At 38.4% G+C, this 22,921-nt stretch overlaps 1 protein-coding gene across 1 annotated transcript in view; it reads left to right on the top strand.

Moving 5' to 3' along the window:
* The first annotated feature begins 1,049 nt into the window (after positions 1–1,049).
* DCP2 (decapping mRNA 2) overlaps positions 1,050–22,921 on the top strand; it is a 44,792-nt gene continuing 22,920 nt past the window's right edge. The window contains exons 1-4 of the mRNA XM_046001226.1: positions 1,050–1,289; positions 14,854–15,005; positions 18,329–18,456; positions 18,833–18,931. Of these exons, the coding sequence (XP_045857182.1) occupies positions 1,237–1,289; positions 14,854–15,005; positions 18,329–18,456; positions 18,833–18,931 (432 nt within the window). The 5' untranslated portion in view covers positions 1,050–1,236. The remainder of the gene's footprint in view (positions 1,290–14,853; positions 15,006–18,328; positions 18,457–18,832; positions 18,932–22,921) is intronic.

Raw genomic sequence — 22,921 nt, 5'->3', positions numbered from 1 at the left:
GAGTATACATCAGAAGCTGATATAGGGGAGCTATCAGAAGATAAAAGACTGCAACCTATTCCTACCTGAACAAAAGAAAATAAAACTTGGACAGTTGTACAGACCAATTGAATGGAAGTAGAGGTCCTGCTTAGGCAGTTCTTGTAGTAATGTGGAGAAATAATGAGCACCTGATGTAAAGACAAAGACAAATTTCTGTCCTGATTTGGACAGAAAGTAAGAAAAAGATGAGAGATTAAATGGTAGAATGAACTGAAGTTGTGGCTGAGCGGGTGTGGGGGAAGGTTGCTGTGGACCCGCTGTGTAAAAGGCGGTTAAAGAACAGAGGGATCTAGATTTTCCTGTAAGATCCTAAATGGACTGGGCTCCATTAAACAAGATGAGGAATCAGCTAGGACTAGTAGGTTGGAGTGGTGTGTGTAGGAGGAAGAATGCAAATGCCTGTTCCAGTTCAATCAGTATTTTCTCACTGGGTGTCAGATATTGGGATAAAGTTTTGTCTGGGTCGCCTGAGGAAAGGCAGAGGTTAAGTCGCCCCCAAAAAGGCAACTCCCTTCAGGTGTTTGTAGTTAAAAGAGGTACAGCCTTTGGCCTGGAGGGGATGGGGTCGACAATGAATGTTTGTGCAGGATACTTGGTGACAGGAACTGTAAATGCACGCTTGCGCAGGACCGCCTCTGGGGGTCTGCCCTGCAGAAGTACGAGCGCCTCCGTAGTCACCGAGAGGACGCTCACACCACGCCAAACCCTAGGTGGTTGGTCTCCGGGTCTAACAGGAAAATCTGAGTCCTCTGGACTTCCTAGTAGTGGAAAAGAGGCGGGGCGCGCATGCGCGTGACCGCACCAGGGCTCAATCAAAGGCGGCGGGAAGTTGGTTTTCTGAGGAGCAACTGAGCCGCTTGAAGACGGATTGGAGATGACAGACCAATAAACAAACATTTCATTGGCTTAGCGTGCTCAGCCTCCCGATTCTCCAGCTTTCTATTGGACCTTTCAAGCAGAGTAGAGGCGTGACTCCCGAGGCTCCTCCCCGCGCTCTGGCCCAGCCTCGGGGTCCGGGGCTGAGGGAGCGGGACGGAAGTGAGTGGGTCCCGCCCCTTCCCCCTTTGGTCTTCGCTGGAGCTGCTGCTGCTGCCGCCGCTGCCCCCTATCCGGCGAGCCGGAGTCTCAGTGCCGTACCCTTGGTCCCCGGCCGCGCGGAGCCGGGATGCACTGCTCCTGCTGTGGGTCCTCATCATGGAGACCAAACGGGTGGAGATTCCCGGCAGCGTCCTGGACGATCTCTGCAGGTACCGCGGCGCTGCCCGGGCCCCCTTCGTCCCCTCCTCGTTTTCTCTCACATTGGCCGACCACGGAGGCCTCCGCGTCTGCCCCCCGCCCCCATCCTTGTCCTTCCTTTCCGGTCCCGCCGCTGCTTGCTTTCCCCGCTCGACCCTTCTCTCTGACGATACCACCCCTCTCTCTCCGCCGCAGCCTCCCGGTTTCTCACGGCCCCTCCGTCCTTCTTCGCGGGGCCCCGGAATTTCCTCATTTTCTTAGTTCCCCAACTCTTGTTTTCCTGCAAGTGATGCCGCTGCGCCAAAGCCAGGGTCTGGAGCTTTTTTTTTTTTTTTTTTTTTCCCGGCTGCCCCCTCCCCCTCCCATTGTTTTTTTTCTGCCTCTGACTTTTATAGACCGTTTCCCCCCTCCTCCCGCCGTCTCAGGCCTCAGTTCTGTCCAAGATCCCAGGGTTTTGAGTCTTAGTAGTCCCACGCCCCCGGATCTAAGCAGGGAAGCGTTTTCAAACTTAACCTTTCGCCGGTGCGTTCTCACGCGTCCGTGGCATTTTCTAAATTGCTCTAAGGAATTACTGTCTTGTTCATTCCCAAACTTATCATTGGAGAGGGGTGGGGGATAGAGAGTTACTCTTTTTTCCCCATTCTTTAATTTTCCTTACAGGAAATTCTCAACCGCAGGGCTTTAACTCATGGTATAGTTTTAGAAGAGAAATATTTTGCTTGCTTCTCTCTTGTTAGCGATGATTTCAGATGGTCAAACTTAAGGAAAATATTTTCTTGTTCCGAAATAAAATTTTTGGTGCAGTAATACCCTGTGTTTTTGCCGGCTAGTTGGATTGTGAAATAAATTACAAGTGAGTAAAAGGCTCTGATAAAATAGCACCTTTCAAGTACAAATAATTACTGTATTTATGTTTAGAAGTCTAACTTTTAATAGTTGTGTCGCCTTCACGCCTTTTTTTATTTTTATTTTTTTAACGGGAAGGAAAGAACTAACCCTTGTGGAGGTACTGTCGTGTGCTAGGTATTGGGTGCTCCCTGCACATATATCATACTATTTAATCCCTGAAACAGCTCCTATTTGGTGCCGTTATTTTCATTTTCATCTGATAGGGTCGGTTTGTAATTTACACAAGGTCTCATTTCTTGTAATTCAGAAAATCAAGATTTGAAACCTAAGCCCTTTCCCCTACAGTGTCTGTGCTTTTTCTCCTACGCCAGGTAGACGTTACAGAAAGTCAAGTCTAACATTTTAAACCTCGCAAAAAGTACGTGTAGATAACTAGACAGATTTTGGAACTAAAAAGAATTAATGTTGCTGTACTTCTTTGGTGATGTTGTGATTATAATTTTTGGGATATGATCGATTCAAACAAACCACAGAAAATGCACTTATTTTCTATGATCCCAATTTCATAAGAAAAGAGACTTAAAGTATATTTATCTGTGTAGATGAATGACTGGATGAACATATACAAGAAATGAAATGATGATTTTTATTTTTTTACTGATATTTTCAAGACTTTTTTAAAGGATGTGTATTTTATAGTTAGGAAAAAAGTAAAGATGAGTATGTGTTTTTTAAAAGGTGAGCAGTAATTATGTATGGATAGTAGGGATATAAGTTAATAAAAAGATGGGTAATATCACACTTTTTATGGGCATCTAAAATAATCTTCCTACTAGTATGGGTTTATTTTGACTTACAGAGGATTACATCATTGAAAGAAGTCCTGTTAACCATTATGAAGGTGATTGATTGTATGTGGAACCTGTTTACTCACAAAATTCTTGTGTTTTGTAAACAATATGTTAAACATCTGTTTAGTGTAATAGGTTCTTGGTTTTCTAGTGAGTTTATTTAAGCAATTTTATACAAATCTTTTGGAATAGGGTAGCATTTTTTTTTTCCTTTAAGAAACAAGAGTAACATTTTTTAAAATTAACATATAATGTATTATTTGCTCCAGGGGTGCCGAGAGTAACATTTTTGTAATTACTGTTTTGGCTACATAAATAAGGATTATATGTTTGAAAATTAGGGCTGTCTACTTGACTAATAAACCAAGTAACCATTTCTTAAAACTTCAAGTTTTAAAAATCCTTCCATTTTAAAGTTCATATTTATAATATTTTTGATGGTTAATTTCAAGAATTTTAATGTAAATAATTCAGGCTGTTAGAAGTGTGGGTTTGTTTTTTTTTTTTAAGATTTTATTTATTTATTTGACAGACAGATCACAAGTAGGCAGAGAGAGAGGGGGGAGGAAGCAGGCTCCCTGCTGAGCAGAGAGCCCGGTGCGGGGCTCGATCCCAGGACCCTGAGATCATGACCTGAGCCGAAGGCAGAGTCTTTAACCCACTGAGCCACCCAGGCGCCCCAATTGTGGGTTTTTTAAAGAAATAAATTTACTAGGAATTTGTGTTTGATTTCTATAAAAATAAAGCTTACGTGGAAAGGCTAATTTTTGTGCTCTTTTAAGTACTTCTCGATTTATGTATTTGGTTTTGACTCGTTTTTATGTATTCCCTGATTGTGTTGTTTATTATTAGTATACATAAGAAGTTTTTTGTTTTGTGTTCTCGATTTCTGATAAATTCCAGCTAATCTTGTCTACTTCAGTCATTGATCATATAGTAATACATTTGGAGAAATGTAAAATTGAGAATGATTTTCATGTGAAAAATTAGAGGAGGAGACTTGCATTCTCAAGTGACTTTATAGGGGCGCCTGGGTGGCTCAGTGGGTTAAAACCTCTGCCTTCAGCTCAGGTCATGATCCCAGGCTCCTGGGATCAAGCCCCACATGGGGCTCTCTGCTCGGCAGGGAGCCTGCTTCCTCCTCTCTCTCCCTGCCTTCCTCTCTGACTAGTTGCAATCTCTATCAAATAAATAAATAAAATCTTAAAAAAAAAAAAAAGTGACTTTATAGGCTGCTTATAACCTAAGACATGGAATGTTATTTTGCAGATGGTTTCGTATGCAATATTTCATTTACTGGGACACTGTGCAGCCATTAGGAGTTCCTAAGGCAATTAGCAAACAGTAAACTGAAAGAAAATATTTGTGTCTTAAAATGATGTATATAGTATACTATTGAACATAATACTTAGTCATTTGATGCCTTTTGTTAAAACAAATTTTTAAGTGTTTTGTGTATATGTGTATGTGTGTGTGTGTGTTTGTGTGTGTATGCACAAGGAATGTCTGAGAGTATATACACCAAACTGAAAAACACTAGTTATTTCTGGGTACAATGAAACTGGGAAGGAAAGACGGTCATCTGAAATATTCTAGTGAACATTCTAGTAAACTTGTATGTAGAAAGTCCGTCTGCCCCATTTTATGATACTTGCCTCTGTTGCACCATGATTTTGACATTAAAAGTCAAAGAATTTTTCAGTACCATTTAAATTAGCTTAAATACTTGAAAAACACGTTTTTAAAGTAAAAATTGAAAACTACAGCTTGTTTCGCTTTTAAAGAAATGCTTGGAGTTTTTCAAAAACCCCTTTAAGAATTAAATGGTGAAGCCACTCTCCTGGTATGTTCTGGCAACTAATGTTGCTGCTATTTTGGTGATAGTGTAAGCTAATCAAATAATTCTTGCTCATCTTCAGGTTGCCATTTTAGTGTTCAGTTTTCCATCATTAATGTACTAATTGTAGTTCTATTAATGTTCCATCTGTAGGAAAATTGAAAAGATGACATTTTGTGAGGTGGAGAAAGTTTTCCCATAACAAATTATGGAGAAAAGCATTTTATTTCATATATACTATGTGTACACGCTTTTTTTTTTTTTTTTAAGTAATCTTACACGCGATGTGGGGCTTGAACTCATGACCTCGAGATTTAGTTGAGTGCTCCTCCAGCTTAGTCAGCCAGGCATTCCTGCACACACTTTTAAATCTTTAAGACAGATAAAAAACATTCATAGAATGAAAGCATCAAAGTATAATTTTCATGTATTAAAATTTCTTTCCTTTTTTTTTTTTTTTGAGAGTGAGTGTATGCTTACAGCGCTGAGGGGCATGGGTGAGGGAGAGGGAGATAGAATCTTTTTTTTTTTTTTAATATTTTATTGACATATTTGATAGGGAGAGCAGCAGAGGGAGAGGGAGAAGCAGGCTTTTGGGTGAGTAGGGAACCTGATGATATGTTTCATCCCAGGACCCTAAAATTATGACCCCAGCCGAAAGAAGCTTAACCAACTGAGGCACCCAGGTGCCAGATAATCTTAAGCAACCTCCACAACCAGCCTGATGGCAGGGGTTCATCTAACGATGTTGAGATCGTGACCTGAGTTGAAATCAAGAGTCTGTTGCCTGGGTGGCTCAGATGGTTAAGCATCTGCCTTTAGCTTGGGTCATGATTCCAGGGTTTTGGGATTGAGGCCCCAGTCCGGCTCCCTGCTGAGCCTGCTTCTCCCTCTCCCTTTACTGCTCCCCCCTGCTTGTGCTCTCTCGCTCTCTTCCTCTGTCAAATAAATTAATAAAATCTTTTAAAAAAGAGTCCATTGTCACTTAGCAGAGTGAGCCACCCAAGAGCTCTCCTATTTCTTACAAAGTGTTTTAAAGAAGTCAGTTTTTCTTTTTTTTTAGGATTTTATTTATTTATTTGACAGATAAATAAGCGTGAGCTTGCAGAAGCAGGGGGAGTGGCAGGCAGAGGAAGAAGAGGTTTCCTGCTGAGCAGGGAGCCCAAGCCCAGTGTGATGCAGGGCTCCAGCCCAGGACCCTGAGATCCTGACTTGAGCCAAAGGCAGATGCTTAACCAGGCTGGCCACCCAGGCTCCCCAAGAAGTCAGCTTTTAGTTTTAAAAAGATGTACTTGTGTGTAAGGTTAAAAAAAAAAAAAAGTTGAAGAGTATGGGTGAAGTTAGAAAAGCAACAGTCTCCTGTCCTACCCCTTTTTATCTCAGTTCTGCTCTCCAGACTTTTACCCAGTTTGTGTTGAATTCTTCTGGTAGATAATTTAGTATTTTAACATATACTTGGACTAGTTTCTTATTTTATCAACTTCAGATGTTGGATTGAGAATTTAGTTAACCTTGGTTGATAATAGGTGAGGGTTTAGTTTATCAAAAGCCTACTGATGCCTTTGCCCTACTTCCGATAGTTATATCACTATTTTAAATTGTTATATTGGTTACCTTTCTGCTTTATGAACTTATGGACAATATTTTGAGTCTGTATTTAATAAGGTGAGGCAGTCAGTGCCCCATCTTTTCTTCCATTTCCTTCTTACACATTCCCTCAGTTTCTTAAATATTGGTGATAATTAGATTCCGTTTTGTAACCTTAATGAGGGCTGTTGCACTTTTTATTGTTGGTTGACTGCAAAAGCTGAGCAAGAATAATAGCATTTTTATACAGTATAACTTTGTACAAATTTTTTCACAGTAGGTGCAAGTTTACAATGGTTAGGATTTTGTTTCTTTTCCCTCTAGCCATAGTTAGGATCCCTTTTGTGAGGATCTTGGAAGAGAATGCCAAAATGGATTCTCCTTTCAAATAGTCTCTTAATTGGTCAAAATGATGCTGCCTTTTATAGTTTTTTTTTCTTTCAGAAAAAGAAGCTTAAGTGTTCTTCATTGTTCCTTCATTCATTCTGGCTATTCTTTTTTTTTTTTTTTTTTTTTTAGATTTTATTTTTAAGTCATCTCTATACCCATCACATGGTTTGAACTTAAAACACCCAGATCAGGAGTTGGATGCTGTAGCAACTGAGCCAGCCAGGGGCCCTTCTTTTTGGCTGTTATTGAAGTCTGTTTTTTTTTTTTTTTTTTTCTTTTTGATTGTATTGTTCTGGTTTTGGCTTTTGCTTTATATTTGGATTGTGATTTGCATGTGCATTTATCTCTCTTTAAGCCCAACACATTCAAAATAGTTTCCTCCTCTCCAGCCCTGTCTGTTCCTTTATTTTGTCCTCAGTCTTAACACTATCTATGCTACAGAATTCTTTTTTTCCTGGAGAGTGCCTTCTTGGACACCTCCACTCTTTTAGCCCAGTCTGGACTGGTTGTTCCCTAGTCTTGCCAAACAACTGGCCTACTAGAATTCTCTTTCATGGCTCTCCCTGGTTGGGTCTATTATCTCTTTAAATCTCATGTTTTATGCTTTCTTCGTTTTCATTCTTGTTTTCCTGGTGCACATTCTAAAGAAATTTGCTTTGAGGGGGTCATTAGAAAGTAAACTTCTGAGTCCTTATACGACTAAAATGCCTGTTTCTCTTCCCACATTTAATGTTCCCAGGTGGTCCAGGGTTCAGACTTTTGAGTACCAGGGTTCTAGGAAACAACCTTAGCACTTTTCTTCAGGGCCAGTTCTTTCAATGTAATTTTTTCCTCATCATGCCCCAGATTTTCCTTTGATGTTGGATGGTTTTTTTTGTTGCTGTTCCATATTTAAGATGAGGGTATAAGGGACTTGTTTAATGAAAGGCTTCTCTTTTATGTGAGTAGATAGGGTGTTAGCTCTTACACTGGGAATCCTTGAAAACCAGTTTTGCTTTGGGGTGCCAATACCTAAACCCATCAGCTAAAGTTAGAAAAGAGCCTCAAATGTTGTTCCCCCTTCTCCACTCTTGGAGGAGAAAGTCGTGATTCAAAGGAGTGAAAGAGGACACTCTTTCACATAGACAGTTTTCTGTTACATAAGTAGACCTTGCCCTTTCCCTCTCCCTTTTTAAGAATTGAAGTATAGGTGACACAATGTTCACATTAGTTTCAGGCATACAACAGAAGCTATGTGAGTACTCTGTGATGCTGTGCTTACCATAAGTGTAGCTGCCATCTGTCACCATACAAATGCTATTAAAATACTGTTGACTATATTCCCTGTACCATACCTCTCATTTCTGTGGTGTACTCATTCCAAACTGGAAGTGGGTATCTTCCACTTCCCTTCACCCATTTTGCCTATCCCCCTAATCCCTTTCCCTCTGGCAACTATCAGTTTGTTTTCTGTATTTATGGGTCTGTTTCTGTTTGTTTGTTCATTTGTTTTGTTTTGTTTGGTTCTAGACATAAGTGAAATCATGGTATTTTTCTGACTTGTTTCATTTAGCTTCACTTGTTTCACTGTCTAGGTCCCTCCATGCTTTCACAAATGGCTAGATCATTCTTTTTTAAAGCTGAGTGATGTTCCATTATATGTATGTATGTATATTTGCAGATACATATCTTTATCCATTCATCTGTTGAGGGACACTTGGGTTGCTTCTATAGCTTGACTATCGTAAATAATGCTGCAGTAAACATAGGGGTGTGTATGTCTTCTTGAATTGGTGTTTTTGTTTTCTTTGGGTAAATACCCAGTAGTGGAATTACTGGATCATATGGTATTTCTATTTTTAATTTTTTGAGAAATCTTTGTACTGTTTTCCACAGTGGCTGTACCACTTTAAATTCCCACCAACAATGCACGAAGGTTTCTTTTTCTCTGTATCCTTGCCAAGACTTGTTATTTCATGTCCTTTTGGTTTTGGCCATTCTGACAGGTATGAGATGATATTTCATTATGGTTTTGATTTGCATTCCCCTGGTGATGAGTGATGTTGAGCATCTTTTCATGTGTCTCTTTGCCATCTGTAAAAAAATGTCTATTCAGGTCCTCTACCATTTTTATTCAGATTATTTGTTTTTTTGATGTTGCATAGTTTCTTTATGTATTTTGGATAATACCCCTTTACTGGATATATCATTTGTAAACATCTTCTTACATTCAGTAGGTTGTTTTGTTGTTTTTGTTTGTTGATGGTTTCCTTTGCTGTGCAGAAGCTTTTTATTTTGGTGTAGTCCCAGTGGCTTATTTTTTGCTTCTGTTTTCTTGCCTGAAGAGACATACCCAGTAAAATGTTGCTAAGTTTGATGTCAAAGAAATTACTGCTGGGGTGCCTGGGTGGCTCAGTTGGTTGAGCATCTGCCTTCAGCTGGATGGTGATCCCAGGAGATCCCACTCAGCAGGGAGGGAGCCTGGTTCTCCCTCCCTCTTCTGCAGCATCCCCTGCTTGTGTGCGCTCTATCTCTCGGTATCTAATGAATAAATAAAATCTTAAAAAAAAATTACTGCCTGTGTTTTCTTCTAGGAGTTTTAAGCTTTCATGTTTCTCTGCCTTCGGCTTGGGTCATGATCTCAGGGTCCTGGGATCCAGCCCATCATCGGGCTCTCTGCTCAGCGGGGAGCCTGCTTCCCCCTCTCTCTCTCTGCCTGCCTCTCTGCCAACTTGTGATCTCTCTCTCTGTCTGTCAGATAAATAAATAAAATCTTTAAAAAAAATAAATAAATAAAATAAAATTGAGGGGCATGGTCTTGTGTATGGTTGTCCCCTCCGTATACTGTGTGTGTGCCCAGTGACTTTTACTGGCTGGGGCTTTGGCTGGTATGGGCTAGGGGTCCTGGGGCACTCTGCTGGGACTGCCCTGGTGGGCTGTCTACAGCTGAATTGGTCATGGGCCAGGGTTGTCCCAGAACTCTCTGTATAGAGTATGCCCTGGCAGGACAGCTGAAACTGAAGTGACTGGAAGCATAGGGAGTCCGGGGGTTCTTTATGCATAGGCACTCCGGCAGGATCACTGAGGCTGAAATAGGCAGTGGCTGGTTTGAGGTTCTCTGAACAGAGGTATCCTGGCAGGGTTCCTGAAATTGAAACAGTCACAAGGTTGGCTGGCCTGGGATGGCCCATGCAGAGGTGCCCTGGCCTAGATGGCTGGAGCTGAGGGTGGGCACAGTGTGTGTGTGGGGGTGTCCCAGGGCGTTCTGTGCAGTGGGTTCCTTGGCAGCGTGGTTGGAGCAGAGGTGGGTATAGGCCAGGAATTCCTGGGGTACTTTGCACAGGGGGTGTCCTGGCATGTTTCTCCTTTTTTAAAAGTCTATTTCTTACTCTCATTTCCAGCTTACCTTCTTCACTTGGGGCTTTTCTGGATTGGGATGGGAATGAGATTGAATTTCTTTGTCCCATGTACTTTCCTACCACATTTTAGGTTGTGGTTAACGTCTAGAAACTTAACTAGAAATGAAAGTTTTTGGTTAAAGATAATGTAGGTTGTATGCAAATATTGGTTCCACGAAAAGAGTAAAGTTTAAAAAAATTTTAAATATATAAAGCCACAAGGAAAGGAAGAATGGGTGAAACGATGAGCAACAAAATTTGGTGACTAAAAGGGAATGTTGTATTTGACTTAGCAGACCTAATAAATGAGAGACTAGTGTAATAGTGCTAATCTACTCTAGAATAAGAGAATATAGAAAAATGGCAGAAGTGAATTTATATATCCTGTAAATGTACTGAAAACCCTCAGTCTTCTTCCCCTGCTCAGGTAGTAGAACATGGCAGAGCTTGGCTTTTACCCTCCAGGTCCAAGATTGGAAGAATCTTTAGGTGATCTGACTAACACATGAGGATAGACCTAAAGATACTGACATTGGTGGTTCCTCTGTTAAATGGCTCAGCCTGATCACTTACTTTAAATGGTGCCTCATAGTTTGACAACCTTTCTAAATAGTTTTGTGGTCTGTCACTTAAGTGTGAAAATCTGAATAGGCCTCTTAAGATGAAAACTAGAGCTTAAAACTAAAAGAAAAAAAAGAGCAATTGGGAAGAATCGACTTAGGCAGGTAAACGTTAAAAAAAAATTGATCTCCTTAGAGTTTTTTGATCATGGAATAACAGGATAGTCTATAAAAACATAATTTAAACAATTAAAAATGGCATTTGAAAATTAAAAATATGAGCACGAAACCAAAAGTCTTAATAGATGGTTTGCAAAATAAAGTTGAGAATGTTTCTCAGAAGGTGTGGGGGGTGGGGGAAGTAATCAGAGGTAGGAAATACCAGAGGAGAGTAAAGAATTAGGAGGATCAGTCCATGGCACTGAGGGATGTGAGTTTCCAAATAGGCAAGGTCCACTGAATGGCCAGCGCGGTAGATTAAAAAAAAAAAAAAAAAAAGGGAAATTTCAGAACACTGGGGACAGAAGGAAGAACCTGGAATCTTCCAGGCCAAAAAAAAAATATGCCAGACAAAGGAATCTGAATGGTTTCAGTCAATATCAAAATTGGAGGCTGGCAGGAGACAGCATTGTCTTCAAAACTATGAAGGAAAATTATTTTCAACCTATAATTCTTTATCTAGCCTTGTTGTCAAATATGAAGATAAAGGTATTTTGAGATACAGAGTGTCTCAGTATTTATCTCCCTTGCATCTTTCCTCCAGAAGATTTGGGAGAATATACTTCAATGAAAAGAGGAAAGATTGAGGAGAAAGACAGGATACAAGAAATAGGAAATCGGGGCGCCTGGGTGGCTCAGTGGATTAAGCTGCTGCCTTCGGCTCAGGTCATGATCTCAGGGTCCTGACATCGAGCCCCGCATCGGGCTCTCTGCTCCACAGGGAGCCTGCTTCCTCCCCTCTCTCTGCCTGCCTCTGCCTACTTGTGATCTCTCTGTCTGTCAAATAAATAAATAAAATCTTAAAAAAAAAAAAAGAAATAGGAAATCTAATGAGATAGAGGGATAGGGAGCCATGGGATGCCAGTGAAAGGACAACATAGGATGACAGATGTGTATGACTGTTGTAGACAGTCATAGATGACAACCAGCTCAGATTGGAACAGATAAGAAGTCTCAAAGATATTCTTCAAGATGAAACTATGTGTTTGAATTAACATCTGAGAAAAAAAATTTAGGGAACTATTGGAAGATTGAATTAGTGACAGGTGTAATAGAGAACACAAAGCAAATGCAGTGATACGACATTTGTTAATTATGGTAAGAACGAAGGATTGTGTAGGAAAGGAAAAGTAAGCCTAGCTTACTATGTGGCTTAGTTGTGAATTGCATTTACGGAGTCATAGTAATGGAAAGACTGAGTGCCGATCTAACTCTGTGGTTATCAGTGGGGGTGATTTTTGCTCCCTTCAGGGAACATTTAGTAATATTAGGAGATCTTTTTGGTTGTTTCACCTTGGGTGGGGAGGGCTGTTGACATCTAATGGGTAGAGGCTAGGGTTGCTGCTGACCAGCATCCAGTGCACAGGAAAGCTCCTCCCAGCGTAGAGTTACCTGCTTCAGAATGTTAGTAGTGCTGAAGTTGACAGCCTAACCAAAACTGATAGAATTTTGTTGAATGGGTATAGAGATGAGAAGAGGTTGTAGAATGGGAGTGGGAATAGAGTTAATTCCATAATGGAAATAATGCCCCAAACTGAGAAAATAAAAACCAGAGTTTGTTTTAGAGATGTGTTAAGTAAGATAAAATCAGATAAAAGGTTAGTTTTTTTGCATTGCTGTTTGTCCTGTTTTACCATCCAGTGGCTATTCTGAGACTTAGCAGTGGTCTGTGTCAGAGTTCAGTTCACAAAGTTGGTGGTAATGCTGTTTGTAGTCTGATCCAAGCTTGTGTAGCTTGGGGTTGAGCCTTGTTCATAAACAATTTCCCAGGACCATTTTCCTGAGCTGCTTCTCTTTTGGTCTCTCCCTGCTACTAATTGACACTCTGGGTCTGTCCTTTTGGGTTCTGTAGCCAGAAAGCCACTCTGGTGCTCACACTTCATGTATTTCTGCTCACGTCTGAGACTGAGCAGCTGGAGGTTAGAAGAATAAAAGCTGTGGAGATTGGCCCTACTCTCTTGGAACCACACAGTTCTTAGGATTCAAGAGGAAGTTTCCTGTCCCTTAGAGTTTTAGCCTCTGTGGGTCTCTGTTAAAGCCACTCTTGGAGCCACCTCTAACCATGATGGCATTGCTTGGGGGCTGCAGCATGGGAGAAAGGAGAAAAGAAAGGAAGAATTTTCCTATCTCCAAGTGTTAGGAGATCCGCTTAGACTCCTCTCTCCATCCTTGAGGCAGAACTAGAAGGCTTCTAGGGCTGTCTGTTCGTGCTGGTGCTCACCTCCAAACCCCGGTCCACCCAGGTGACACTGGAAGGTGGAAAAATGGTAAATTCACTTGGAATACTGTCTTCCCCAGTCTTGCTGCTACTATTTAGTTTTCATAGTCCTCCAATAGCTGCTCTGTGCATTTTGTTAAGGTTTTAATAGCTGCATTTTATCGGAGGCACAGAGTGGATTGTGTGTGTTTCATCTAACCAGAATAGTAACCTATGTAAGCATTTAAACATTACATTATAACTATCAATATGTCACTTTCAAAGTACTGTTAAACAATTTGCTAGACTATGGGAATAAAATATACAAGGATAGAGTACATTATCTCAATGAACTAATTCAGAGGAGTTTGTGGACAATAATAGTAAAAGCCACATAATTGTAAAAGAGTGGGAGTCTGAGTGTATGTAAATCTGTTCAGAGGAGCCTGGTGTGTCTACATAAGAGAGTAGTGTTACTAAGTCATGAAGGGACAAATCAGGAATTTGCTAGATGGACAAGGAGAAGGAAGTAGATACAGTATGTGGACGATAGTTTAGGACATTTCCAAGAATTTGGTATTGCTGGGTATAAAGAACTCATAGAGTAATCTAAGAGGTTATGCAGGTGAGCAAGGGCTGGATCTCAAATGCCATGTAGAAGAGTTCTGATTTTTGTATTAGCTAATGCCATTAGAGTTGGATGTTACACATATTCTCCTTAGTATATATGCTCTTTAAGTTCCCTTTCCCCCAAAGTTTTTCTGTATTGAAATGTAGGTTATTGTACCTACATTTGTCTTACCATTTGCATATTCATTCCTCTGTGGGAATGTTACATTATTTTTATAATTTAAAAACATGGTTTTGAGGTTGATTTGAAACTCAGAAACCACCAAGAATATTTGCTAGTGAATAGTGTGAGTGATCAAGATGGGTGATACTAATTTTTAATTTTTTAAAATAACTCAAAAACCAATGGATTTTTTTTTTTTTTTAATGTAGTTCAGTCTTGTCTCTCAAGGTCATTACCAAACAAGTCTATGTAGTGGAAGAAGCAGTTGGTGATTGCTTAATAAGTGCTATAAATCTCATTTACTTAGATTTTTAAATTCTGACTTGTTGCACAAAGAGGGGTTCGTTATCTTCATCACATACAAATAATAAAGTGTATTTTACATATATATGTAGTATATATACTATATATATAGAATATTTCCAGCTCCCTTCATATGTACTGGAAAAGACAATTTAGGATTTTAAAAAGTGAGTATACTTTATTTTGAACTCAGATTCTGCAGATGAGGTTATCTGTTCTATTAATGAACAGAGTTGATTTCTTTAATGTCTCTTTGTAATACTTTTAAATGTGGAAATTAAGCACCTAACATCTTTCCTGTTTGAATGAATGAATATATTTGTGTATATTCTTAGGAGGGCTCTTAAAAAAATTCTATTATGAGTGAGATACCTGTGATAAACTTTTTTCCCCAGACTCCTCTACCCTGTGCAGCATTGGTGCCATAGTGGTGAGCATAGCTGCCTTCCAGACTCCTCTTATTATAGTAATTTCCCCCAAATTTTGCTTCCTTGATCAGCACTGCTCTTGGTCTCTTTTTTATGTTGGTGGGTCAGGGGTGAAGCAGTTAAGTAAGTTAAAATCATTACAGTCTGTAAATGTAATTTTAATATTTTTTTTTGTTTTTGACAGCCGATTTATTTTGCATATTCCCAGCGAGGAAAGAGACAATGCTATCCGAGTGTGTTTTCAGATTGAGCTTGCCCATTGGTTTTACTTGGATTTCTACATGCAGAACACACCAGGATTACCTCAGTGTGGGATAAGAGACTTTGCTAAAGCTGATATCCTTTTATTATTATGACTGTCTTTCATTATTGCTAAGAAAATATTTTAGCACAGATTTCTTTTGATCGCCTTTGAGATTTATGAGTTATTAGGTAAACATTCTTGATTTCTAAAAACTGTCAAATATGAATAGTTGGCATAATTTAATACTATTTTTATTTTTATGTGGAGGACCCCTTGAAATGTGCACTGATGATTAAAATTAAATTTGATTTTTCTCTTTCAGAAATAACTAGCCTATTTTTTAGAACTGATAAATGTTATTTTTACTTTCTTCTTGCTGTTCCATTTAATCAGATGATCTTTAATTCACTACCTTTCTGGGACAAATACTTAAATAAATATTTTTATGTATAAATATATACAAACATATATATTTATATATAAATATATACAAACATATATCTATATATAAATATACACAAACATATATATCTATATATAAATATACACAAACATATATGTCTATATATAAATATACACAAACATATATATCTATATATAAATATATGCAAACATATATCTATATATAAATATATACAAACTATATATATAAATATATACAAACATATATATTTATATATAAATACATATATAAACACTGCTTTTAATATGTTAAAAGCAGTGTTTTTAGCTTTGTGGCAAATAGAAGTCTTTGCTTTTGAAGTTTCTTACAAATAAGATAGAAACTTGTCAGTTTCTCAGTTATCAAAGATACACTTGGAAATTTAAGATTATTATTGTAATTATTTATTTATTTTTTTTTAAAGATTTTATTTATTTATTTGACAGAGAGAGATCACAAGTAGGCAGAGAGGCAGGCAGAGAGAGTGAGAGGGAAGCAGGCTCCCTGCTGAGCAGAGAGCCCGATGCGGGACTCGATCCCAGGACCCTGAGATCATGACCTGAGCCGAGGCAGCGGCTTAAACCACTGAGCCACCCAGGCGCCCCTTATTGTAATTATTTTTAAAGATTTATTTATTAACGTGTGTGAGAGCGGGGAGGGACAAAGGGAGGGGGAGAAAATCTTAAGCAGAGTCCCTGCTGTGTGCAGAGCCTGATGCAGGGCTCGACTCTGGTTGGATCCCTTGACCCAAGCTGAAACCAAGAGTTAGATGCTCGACTGACTGAGCCACCCAGGTACCTCACAAACTAAAGATTATAAGGGAAGCTATGTCACAAGGCAAAAAAAAATTGATGAATTACTAATGGTTCTAATATTAAATGTTTTTAGAATTTAGAGTTTTTTTTTAAATTTTTTTTTTTAAGGCAAAGCTGTGTTTGAAGGGAATATAAGATTTTATAAAGAGAGGAGTGGGGAGTATGTTCCATGTAAAGAAAAAGATTTTGCAAAATTAGAGAGTTGGAAAATATAAGGGATATCTCAGGAAATAAATTAATTTGTATTGAGGAGATAGTTCTATGGGGACACATTAGGAAGAGATGGCAGGTATATAGGGAGTATTTGTGGTTCTTAAACCTTGAGCCAAACTTATTTTTATCCTGTAGGTCATTGTTTTTAACTGTAAATCATGTATTCAAATGGAATTATACTCACAAATTCACTGTACTGTGCTAGAATTGGAATAAGAATGAAAATAACCCTTGTAGTCAGCTCCCTATAATTTTCCCTGAGCTCCATGAAATAAAGGACCCCCCCCCCCCCGACCCTAACTAGGTCACTGTAGAAAATGGACATAACACTGATTGCTCAGGTGGTTAAGTGACTGCCTTCAGCTCAGGTCATGATCCTGGAGTCCTGGGATCTAGTCCCACATCGGGCTCCCTGCTCAGCTGGGAATCTGCTTCTCCCTCTGACCCTCTCCCCTCTCATGCTCTTTCTCTCTCTCTCTCAAGTAAATAAATAAAATCTTAAGAAGGGAAGAATCAGAGGGGGATATAAGTTCTATTGAACATTATCTTTGTTAAAGCCTTGGTCATAGATTTCTGTGGAGAAATCATGGAGGATTTGGCTTTTAAGAAGCTATAATCTAGGTATAGAACTGTTAGGAGTTATCTCTGTTCCTGGTGTATTTTTATGTTTTCCTCTGGTAAAGCTTTTAATGGAAGAAATAAACATTTAAATAAAATTTATATATAGATTGAAAAAAACCTGTGATAACTTTAAAACACATAAGGGGTTTTTGTAAACATTTCAAGCCAGACTGTTAGTGGGAAGTACCTTTCCAGAATGTTAGCAAGCCTGTCTGGAATTGTAGGCCTTCATGGAATGGTTGATGTTGTATCCATACTTGATTCTTTTTTCTCCCTTTCCCCAATTGAAGGCATTGTATTGAGATTATATTAATTATATTGAGGTTAACCTAGTGCCTGTCTAATTACAGTGTTGTCATAGATGGTTGATTTTTTTGGGCTCTTTGATGGCCTCTGTAATTTTTACTCCAACTACAAAGCCAAAATAAAAATTTAAATATAAAGCTTATAGAACTTAGAATATGTTTTCATAAAATGAATTAATGTGATTTTTTAAAACCAACTAGCTGTCAGTCACAACATGAATATAATGCTTCTTTGATGGTATTTTGATATGCCTGTACTACCCGTTTTTGCACATCTTTCTTTTCTACGTCTGTTAAGAAATGTTTTTTTTACTGTGCGGGGATATTGTTTGATCGTAATGCATCATTCGTGTATTAAGTTTCTTCTGTTTTTGGTAGCCCACAGTGATTAAAGTAGTACTAGTATCAGTATGGTTTCTGAAATCAAGTTGTAGTACTTGATATATGTCATCATCCAAATGATTGAAAATATGCTCATATTACATGTTTTTAGGTTAACATCAGAATAAAAACACAGAATATATGTTTTTATAGAGGACTTGAAGAACCTTAAGCATATGTCCTTGGTTTGAGAAACACTCAAAAATTATAATTTTTTCCACCTTTTTCATAATTAACAGTGTTGTAGTGATGAGACATTTGATAACATGGAGAATTGGAAGGCTGAGCATGTACTTTACAGGTTTAGATTTTATTTACTTTAAAAAAGTAAGTTTTTACACTGCCCAGTATTGGGGGGACCATGCCCAATTTCTTTTGAAAGAGGCTATTCTTCCTTAATGCCCAGAGTTAATATTTCTTTATGATTGTTGTTGGGTTTTTTTTTGGTTTTTGTTTTTTTTTAAGATTTTATTTATACTTGCTCAGGAGGAAACTAATGTGGAAAAAATAAGGGGAAACTTAGATGAAGATTTGAGTAATTTCATATAAAATTCATAGTTGATTTAAATAGGTTTCTATCTGTATATAAGTACTCAAGCTGTATTTAGGGAGAGGAGCTTCCTTAACACTATGTATACTCTTCAGTCATTGTCCATTTTTGCTGCCTCAAGGTGAAGATGTGGAAAAAGTTTTGGATGAATGGAAGGAATATAAAATGGGAGTACCAACCTATGGTGCAATTATTCTTGATGAGACACTTGAAAATGTGAGTGTAATAAAAGATTTTTAGTGCAATGATTAGCTGTTTCATCTTATTAGTAGAATAATATATGTGTTATTTTGTTCTAAACAGGTTTTAAAATAGACTTTTAGTGCCAAAAGGCCAAATTTTGCATAATTTGTCTGCATTCTGGGTCTTACTATTTTCTACTTGTAGTATGACTTACTGCAAAAAAAAAAGGTCATTTAATTGTTGGAGAAATACTTTAAAATGGTCAGAATGCCTGCCTTTACACTAGTAGTGGTATAGTCAGACTCTTAGAAGATAGTAAAACCAAGTATTGTATAAAATTATTGGTTATGACAGTTACTTGAAGTAAGGGGAAAGCAAGTTTTATATGTACCTCTGCTTGTTTTTATAGGTACTACTGGTTCAGGGGTATCTAGCAAAATCAGGCTGGGGATTTCCAAAAGGAAAAGTAAATAAAGAAGAAGCTCCTCATGATTGTGCTGCTAGAGAGGTGAGTTCCTGCAGTTTGAAACCTAATAATATTTGGTGATTATGCTTTTTAGCCATGGAGATTTATTGTTTGGACCATCAAATCCTCTTTCTAGAACTTGACTGCATGAAGTAACTTATCTTTTATAATGATGCTTTTACCCATATCTCTTTTATTATTCTAACCTTAATTTGTTTCCATTTTCTTTTTCTTTCCTTTTTTTTTTTTAAATAGGTTGTCTTTCTTTATTTGACAGAGAGAGAGAGAGAGAGAGAGGCAGGCAGAGAGAGCGGGGGAAGCAGGCTCCCCGCTGAGCAGAGAGCCCAATGCGGGGCTTGATCCCAAACCCTGAGATCATGACCTGAGCTGAAGGCAGAGGCTTAACCCACTGAGCCACCCTGGTGCCCCTCCATTTTCTTTTTTGCCCATTTTTAATTGTTATCTCTAACTCCTTCCTATTTTGATGATATATTCTCTACCCTTTTTTAAGAGTTGGATTTGTAATTGGTAAAACATTTTGGCAATTACAGCCCTTGTTTTACGTTTATAGTCTTGGCTTCCAGACATAATTTGGGCTTTTCTAAGAAATTTACATTTGGGGGCACCTGATTGGTTCAGTGGGTTAAGGCCTCTGCCTTTGGCGCAGGTCATGATCCCAAGGTCCTGGGATTGAGCCCCACATCGAGTTCTTTGCTCAGCAGGGAGCCTGCTTCCCTTCCTCTCTCTCTGCCTGCCTCTCTGCCTACTTGTGATCTCTGTCTGTCAAATAAATAAATAAAATCTTTAAAAAAAAAATAAATTTACATTTATTTTTCAGAACCCACTCTAGCTTCCTGTTGTCTATAAGATGAAATTTAATTCTTTTAAGTATTGAAACTCCCTCCCTTATCCCCAACACAAAATTTAGCTATTCCTAAATTTGTCTTTGTTCTCGGTCAAAAGAATTTATTCTCTGTCTCTGAATTTTACTCCTTTGTTTCAGTTCTAAACTTTGCTTATATTATTTCCCTAACTGGAAGTTTCTCTCTTCTTCTTGCCTATTCAAATTCTATCTAGACCCAGCTCAAATGATCTTTTTTGCCTGAAGGATTGCCACCAAGTAGCTCTGTATCCAGTATCTGAGTTTATTTGTCAATGAGATTTAGAGTGAATAAATTTTTTTTTAATTGAGGTATAGTTTACACACAGTGTTATATTAATTTCAGGTGTACAACATAGGGATTCAAGTCTAAACATTATGCTGTGCTCACAAGTGTAGCTGTCATTTGTCACCATACACTGTTATCAAAATACCATTGACTATATTCCCTATGCTCTACCTTTCATCCCTATGTCTTACTCATTCCATAATTGTAAGTTTGTACTACCCACTTCCCTTCATCCATTTTGCCCATCCCCCAGTCCTGTCCCCTGTGGCAGCCATCAGTTCTCTATTTATGGGCCTGTTTCTGCTGTTTTTTAGATTCCACATATAAATGAAATCATATGGTAATGTCTTTCTCTGTTTCACATTTTTCACCTAACATAGTACCCTCTAGATCTATCCATGTTATTACAAATGGCAAGATCTCATTCTTTTTTATGGCTGGGTAATACTCCTGTGTGTGTGTGTATACACACCATATCTTTATTCAGTCATCTGTCAGTCGATGCTGGGGTTGCTTCCATGTTTTGGCTGTTGTGAATAATGCTGTAATAAACATAAGGGTGCATATACTTTTTCAAATTAGTGTTTTTGTATTCTTTGGATATATACCTAGTAGTGGAATTACTGGATCATGTGGTTACTGCTGTTTTTAATTTTTTGAGGAACCTGATACTGTTATGCACAGTGGTGGCACCAGTTCGCATTCCCACCAACAGATGCATGGGAGTTTCTTTTTCTCACATCTTCACCAGCACTTGTTATTTCTTGTCTTTCTGATTCTATTCATTCCGTAGAGTGGAAAATTTTTAAGTTTATTGTTTGTTTGTTTTAAGATTTTATTTATTTATTTGACAGACAGAGATCACAAGTAGGCAGAGAGGCAGGCAAAGAGAGAGGAGGAAGCAGGCTCCCCGCTGAGCAGAGAGCCCGATGTGGGGCTCAATCCCAGGACTCTGAGATCATGACCTGAGCCGAAGGCAGAGGCTTTAACCCACTGAGCCACCCAGGCGCCCCTTAAAGTTTATCGTTAATTAAAATTCCATGTATTTAAAAAATTAATTCATGAGCTCTACCCTATAATAGTCTCAGAACTTTTATAAGTTATTGTCTAGACATTTGCTTGGTGTTAATTATGTAGTACTTGTGATACACTGTGGACTATTCTTTTTTTTTTTTTTTAATATTTTATTTATTTGACAGATAGAGATCACAAGTAGGCAGAGAGGCAGGCAGAGAGAGAGGGGGAAGCAGGTTCCCTGCTAAGCAGAGAGCCCGATGTAGGGCTCGATCCCAGGACTCTGGGATCATGACCTGAGCTGAAAGCAGAGGCTTAACCCACTGAGCCGCCCAGACACCCTGTGGGCTGTATTCGTATTTATCAGTTCCTTGGTCACTTATTGCACTACATCTTATCCTTGAAATTTGAGACCCTGAGCTATAAAGAAGCATGATATAATGGAAGGAAAACTAGCGTAGGAGTTGAAAGATTTTTTTTTCCGTTAATAGTTCTCATATATGTTAGTCAGTAGCCTAGAGACTTAGGGTGAGCTATGTAATTTCTCTGTGAGATACAATTTATTAAGAAGAGTTACATAAAGACTTAATAACTTGAGGTAAATCTAATGTGTTAGTGATTAACTTTGAAATATTTTTGAGATGGCAATATAGATTTTGTGGCAAATCTCATTTCAATCTGTTGCCTTATTTTTTTTTTAATTCAGTGTTTTGCTGCAGCAATGTTCACCACCTGGTTTAAGTTTGGATGTAATTATTAGTGAGCAATAGTAAAAATTCTTATAAACTACTAGTAGTTATTTAACACAGAAAAACCATTAATGGTTTGCATTTTAAATTTAATATAGAACAGCTAATAGAAGTAAGTGTTTTAAACAGCTTATAGACAAAGTCATTGTATCCAGGTAAGTGAAGGTTCCTTACACACTTCCTAACATTAAAAGCTGTTTACGTAGCAGGAGAGAAATTGACACATACTCTAAGAGCTTTCTTTTTCCTTTTTGTAGGTGGTAGGAGATGAAATGGCGCAGTTGTAAAGTCTCCCTTTTATGTCCTCAAACTCTGGTTCTCTTGCTCAAAAGGAAGGACAAAGTAGAAATCATAGCATCCTACTTAGAGAAATTGATGTGTAGTTCTGTATATAGAGTTAGGTTAATCCTATAGCAGTAGATAATTGTCTGAGTCCAGAAAAGACACTGCATTAACTAGAAAACAGTCTAAATTTGCACTAAATTTGGTGAGATCTGTCTTTTTAATTGGATCTTTTTGAGGGAACTTGGAGGAAATCAAGTATTTAAACTTGGAAAACTGAAGAGAACTATCCCATGTCTAAGGAATTATCTACATCTATCACTAGAACCTTTCTTCTGACCAGTTTTATACACTATATTATAAAGAGTCAGGATGATGCAGAAATAAAGTATTGGGGGAGGGAATGGGGGTGTGCAGAGGCAGTTAACCTGTGAGCTGAGGCACCTAGTTTTCAGTTTAGTTTATCTTGTTTGTTTTCTGCTCTGGGATACTAAGGTAGAAGATTGTGCAATTCATGTGGTGCTAATGTCAGTAATGTTTATAGATCACCACAGTTTGTAAGAAAGTAAATGAAATATATTAGGGGCATGGGGAGTGGGAGAATGGAGTGTTGATGATAGGATGCTGTAGAGAGTCTTGTGGGGAGGCATACAACCATTATGGGAGAGTTTAGTCATATACCAAGGTCTCACAGTGAACAGCAGAACAGGGATGCAAAACACTGGTGGTTGGTTCTGGAGTCCATGTTCCTGACTACTACAATATAGGCAGTCAAGGAATATTTATAAGTGAGTATTTCTTAACACATAGATGAAAAC

The sequence above is a fragment of the Meles meles genome, chromosome 3 (genome assembly GCF_922984935.1).
Source record: "Meles meles chromosome 3, mMelMel3.1 paternal haplotype, whole genome shotgun sequence".
In the NCBI taxonomy this organism is placed as follows: domain Eukaryota; kingdom Metazoa; phylum Chordata; class Mammalia; order Carnivora; family Mustelidae; genus Meles; species Meles meles.
Note: the sequence above shows the minus strand (reverse complement) of the source record. Positions and strands in the feature narration are given on the sequence as shown.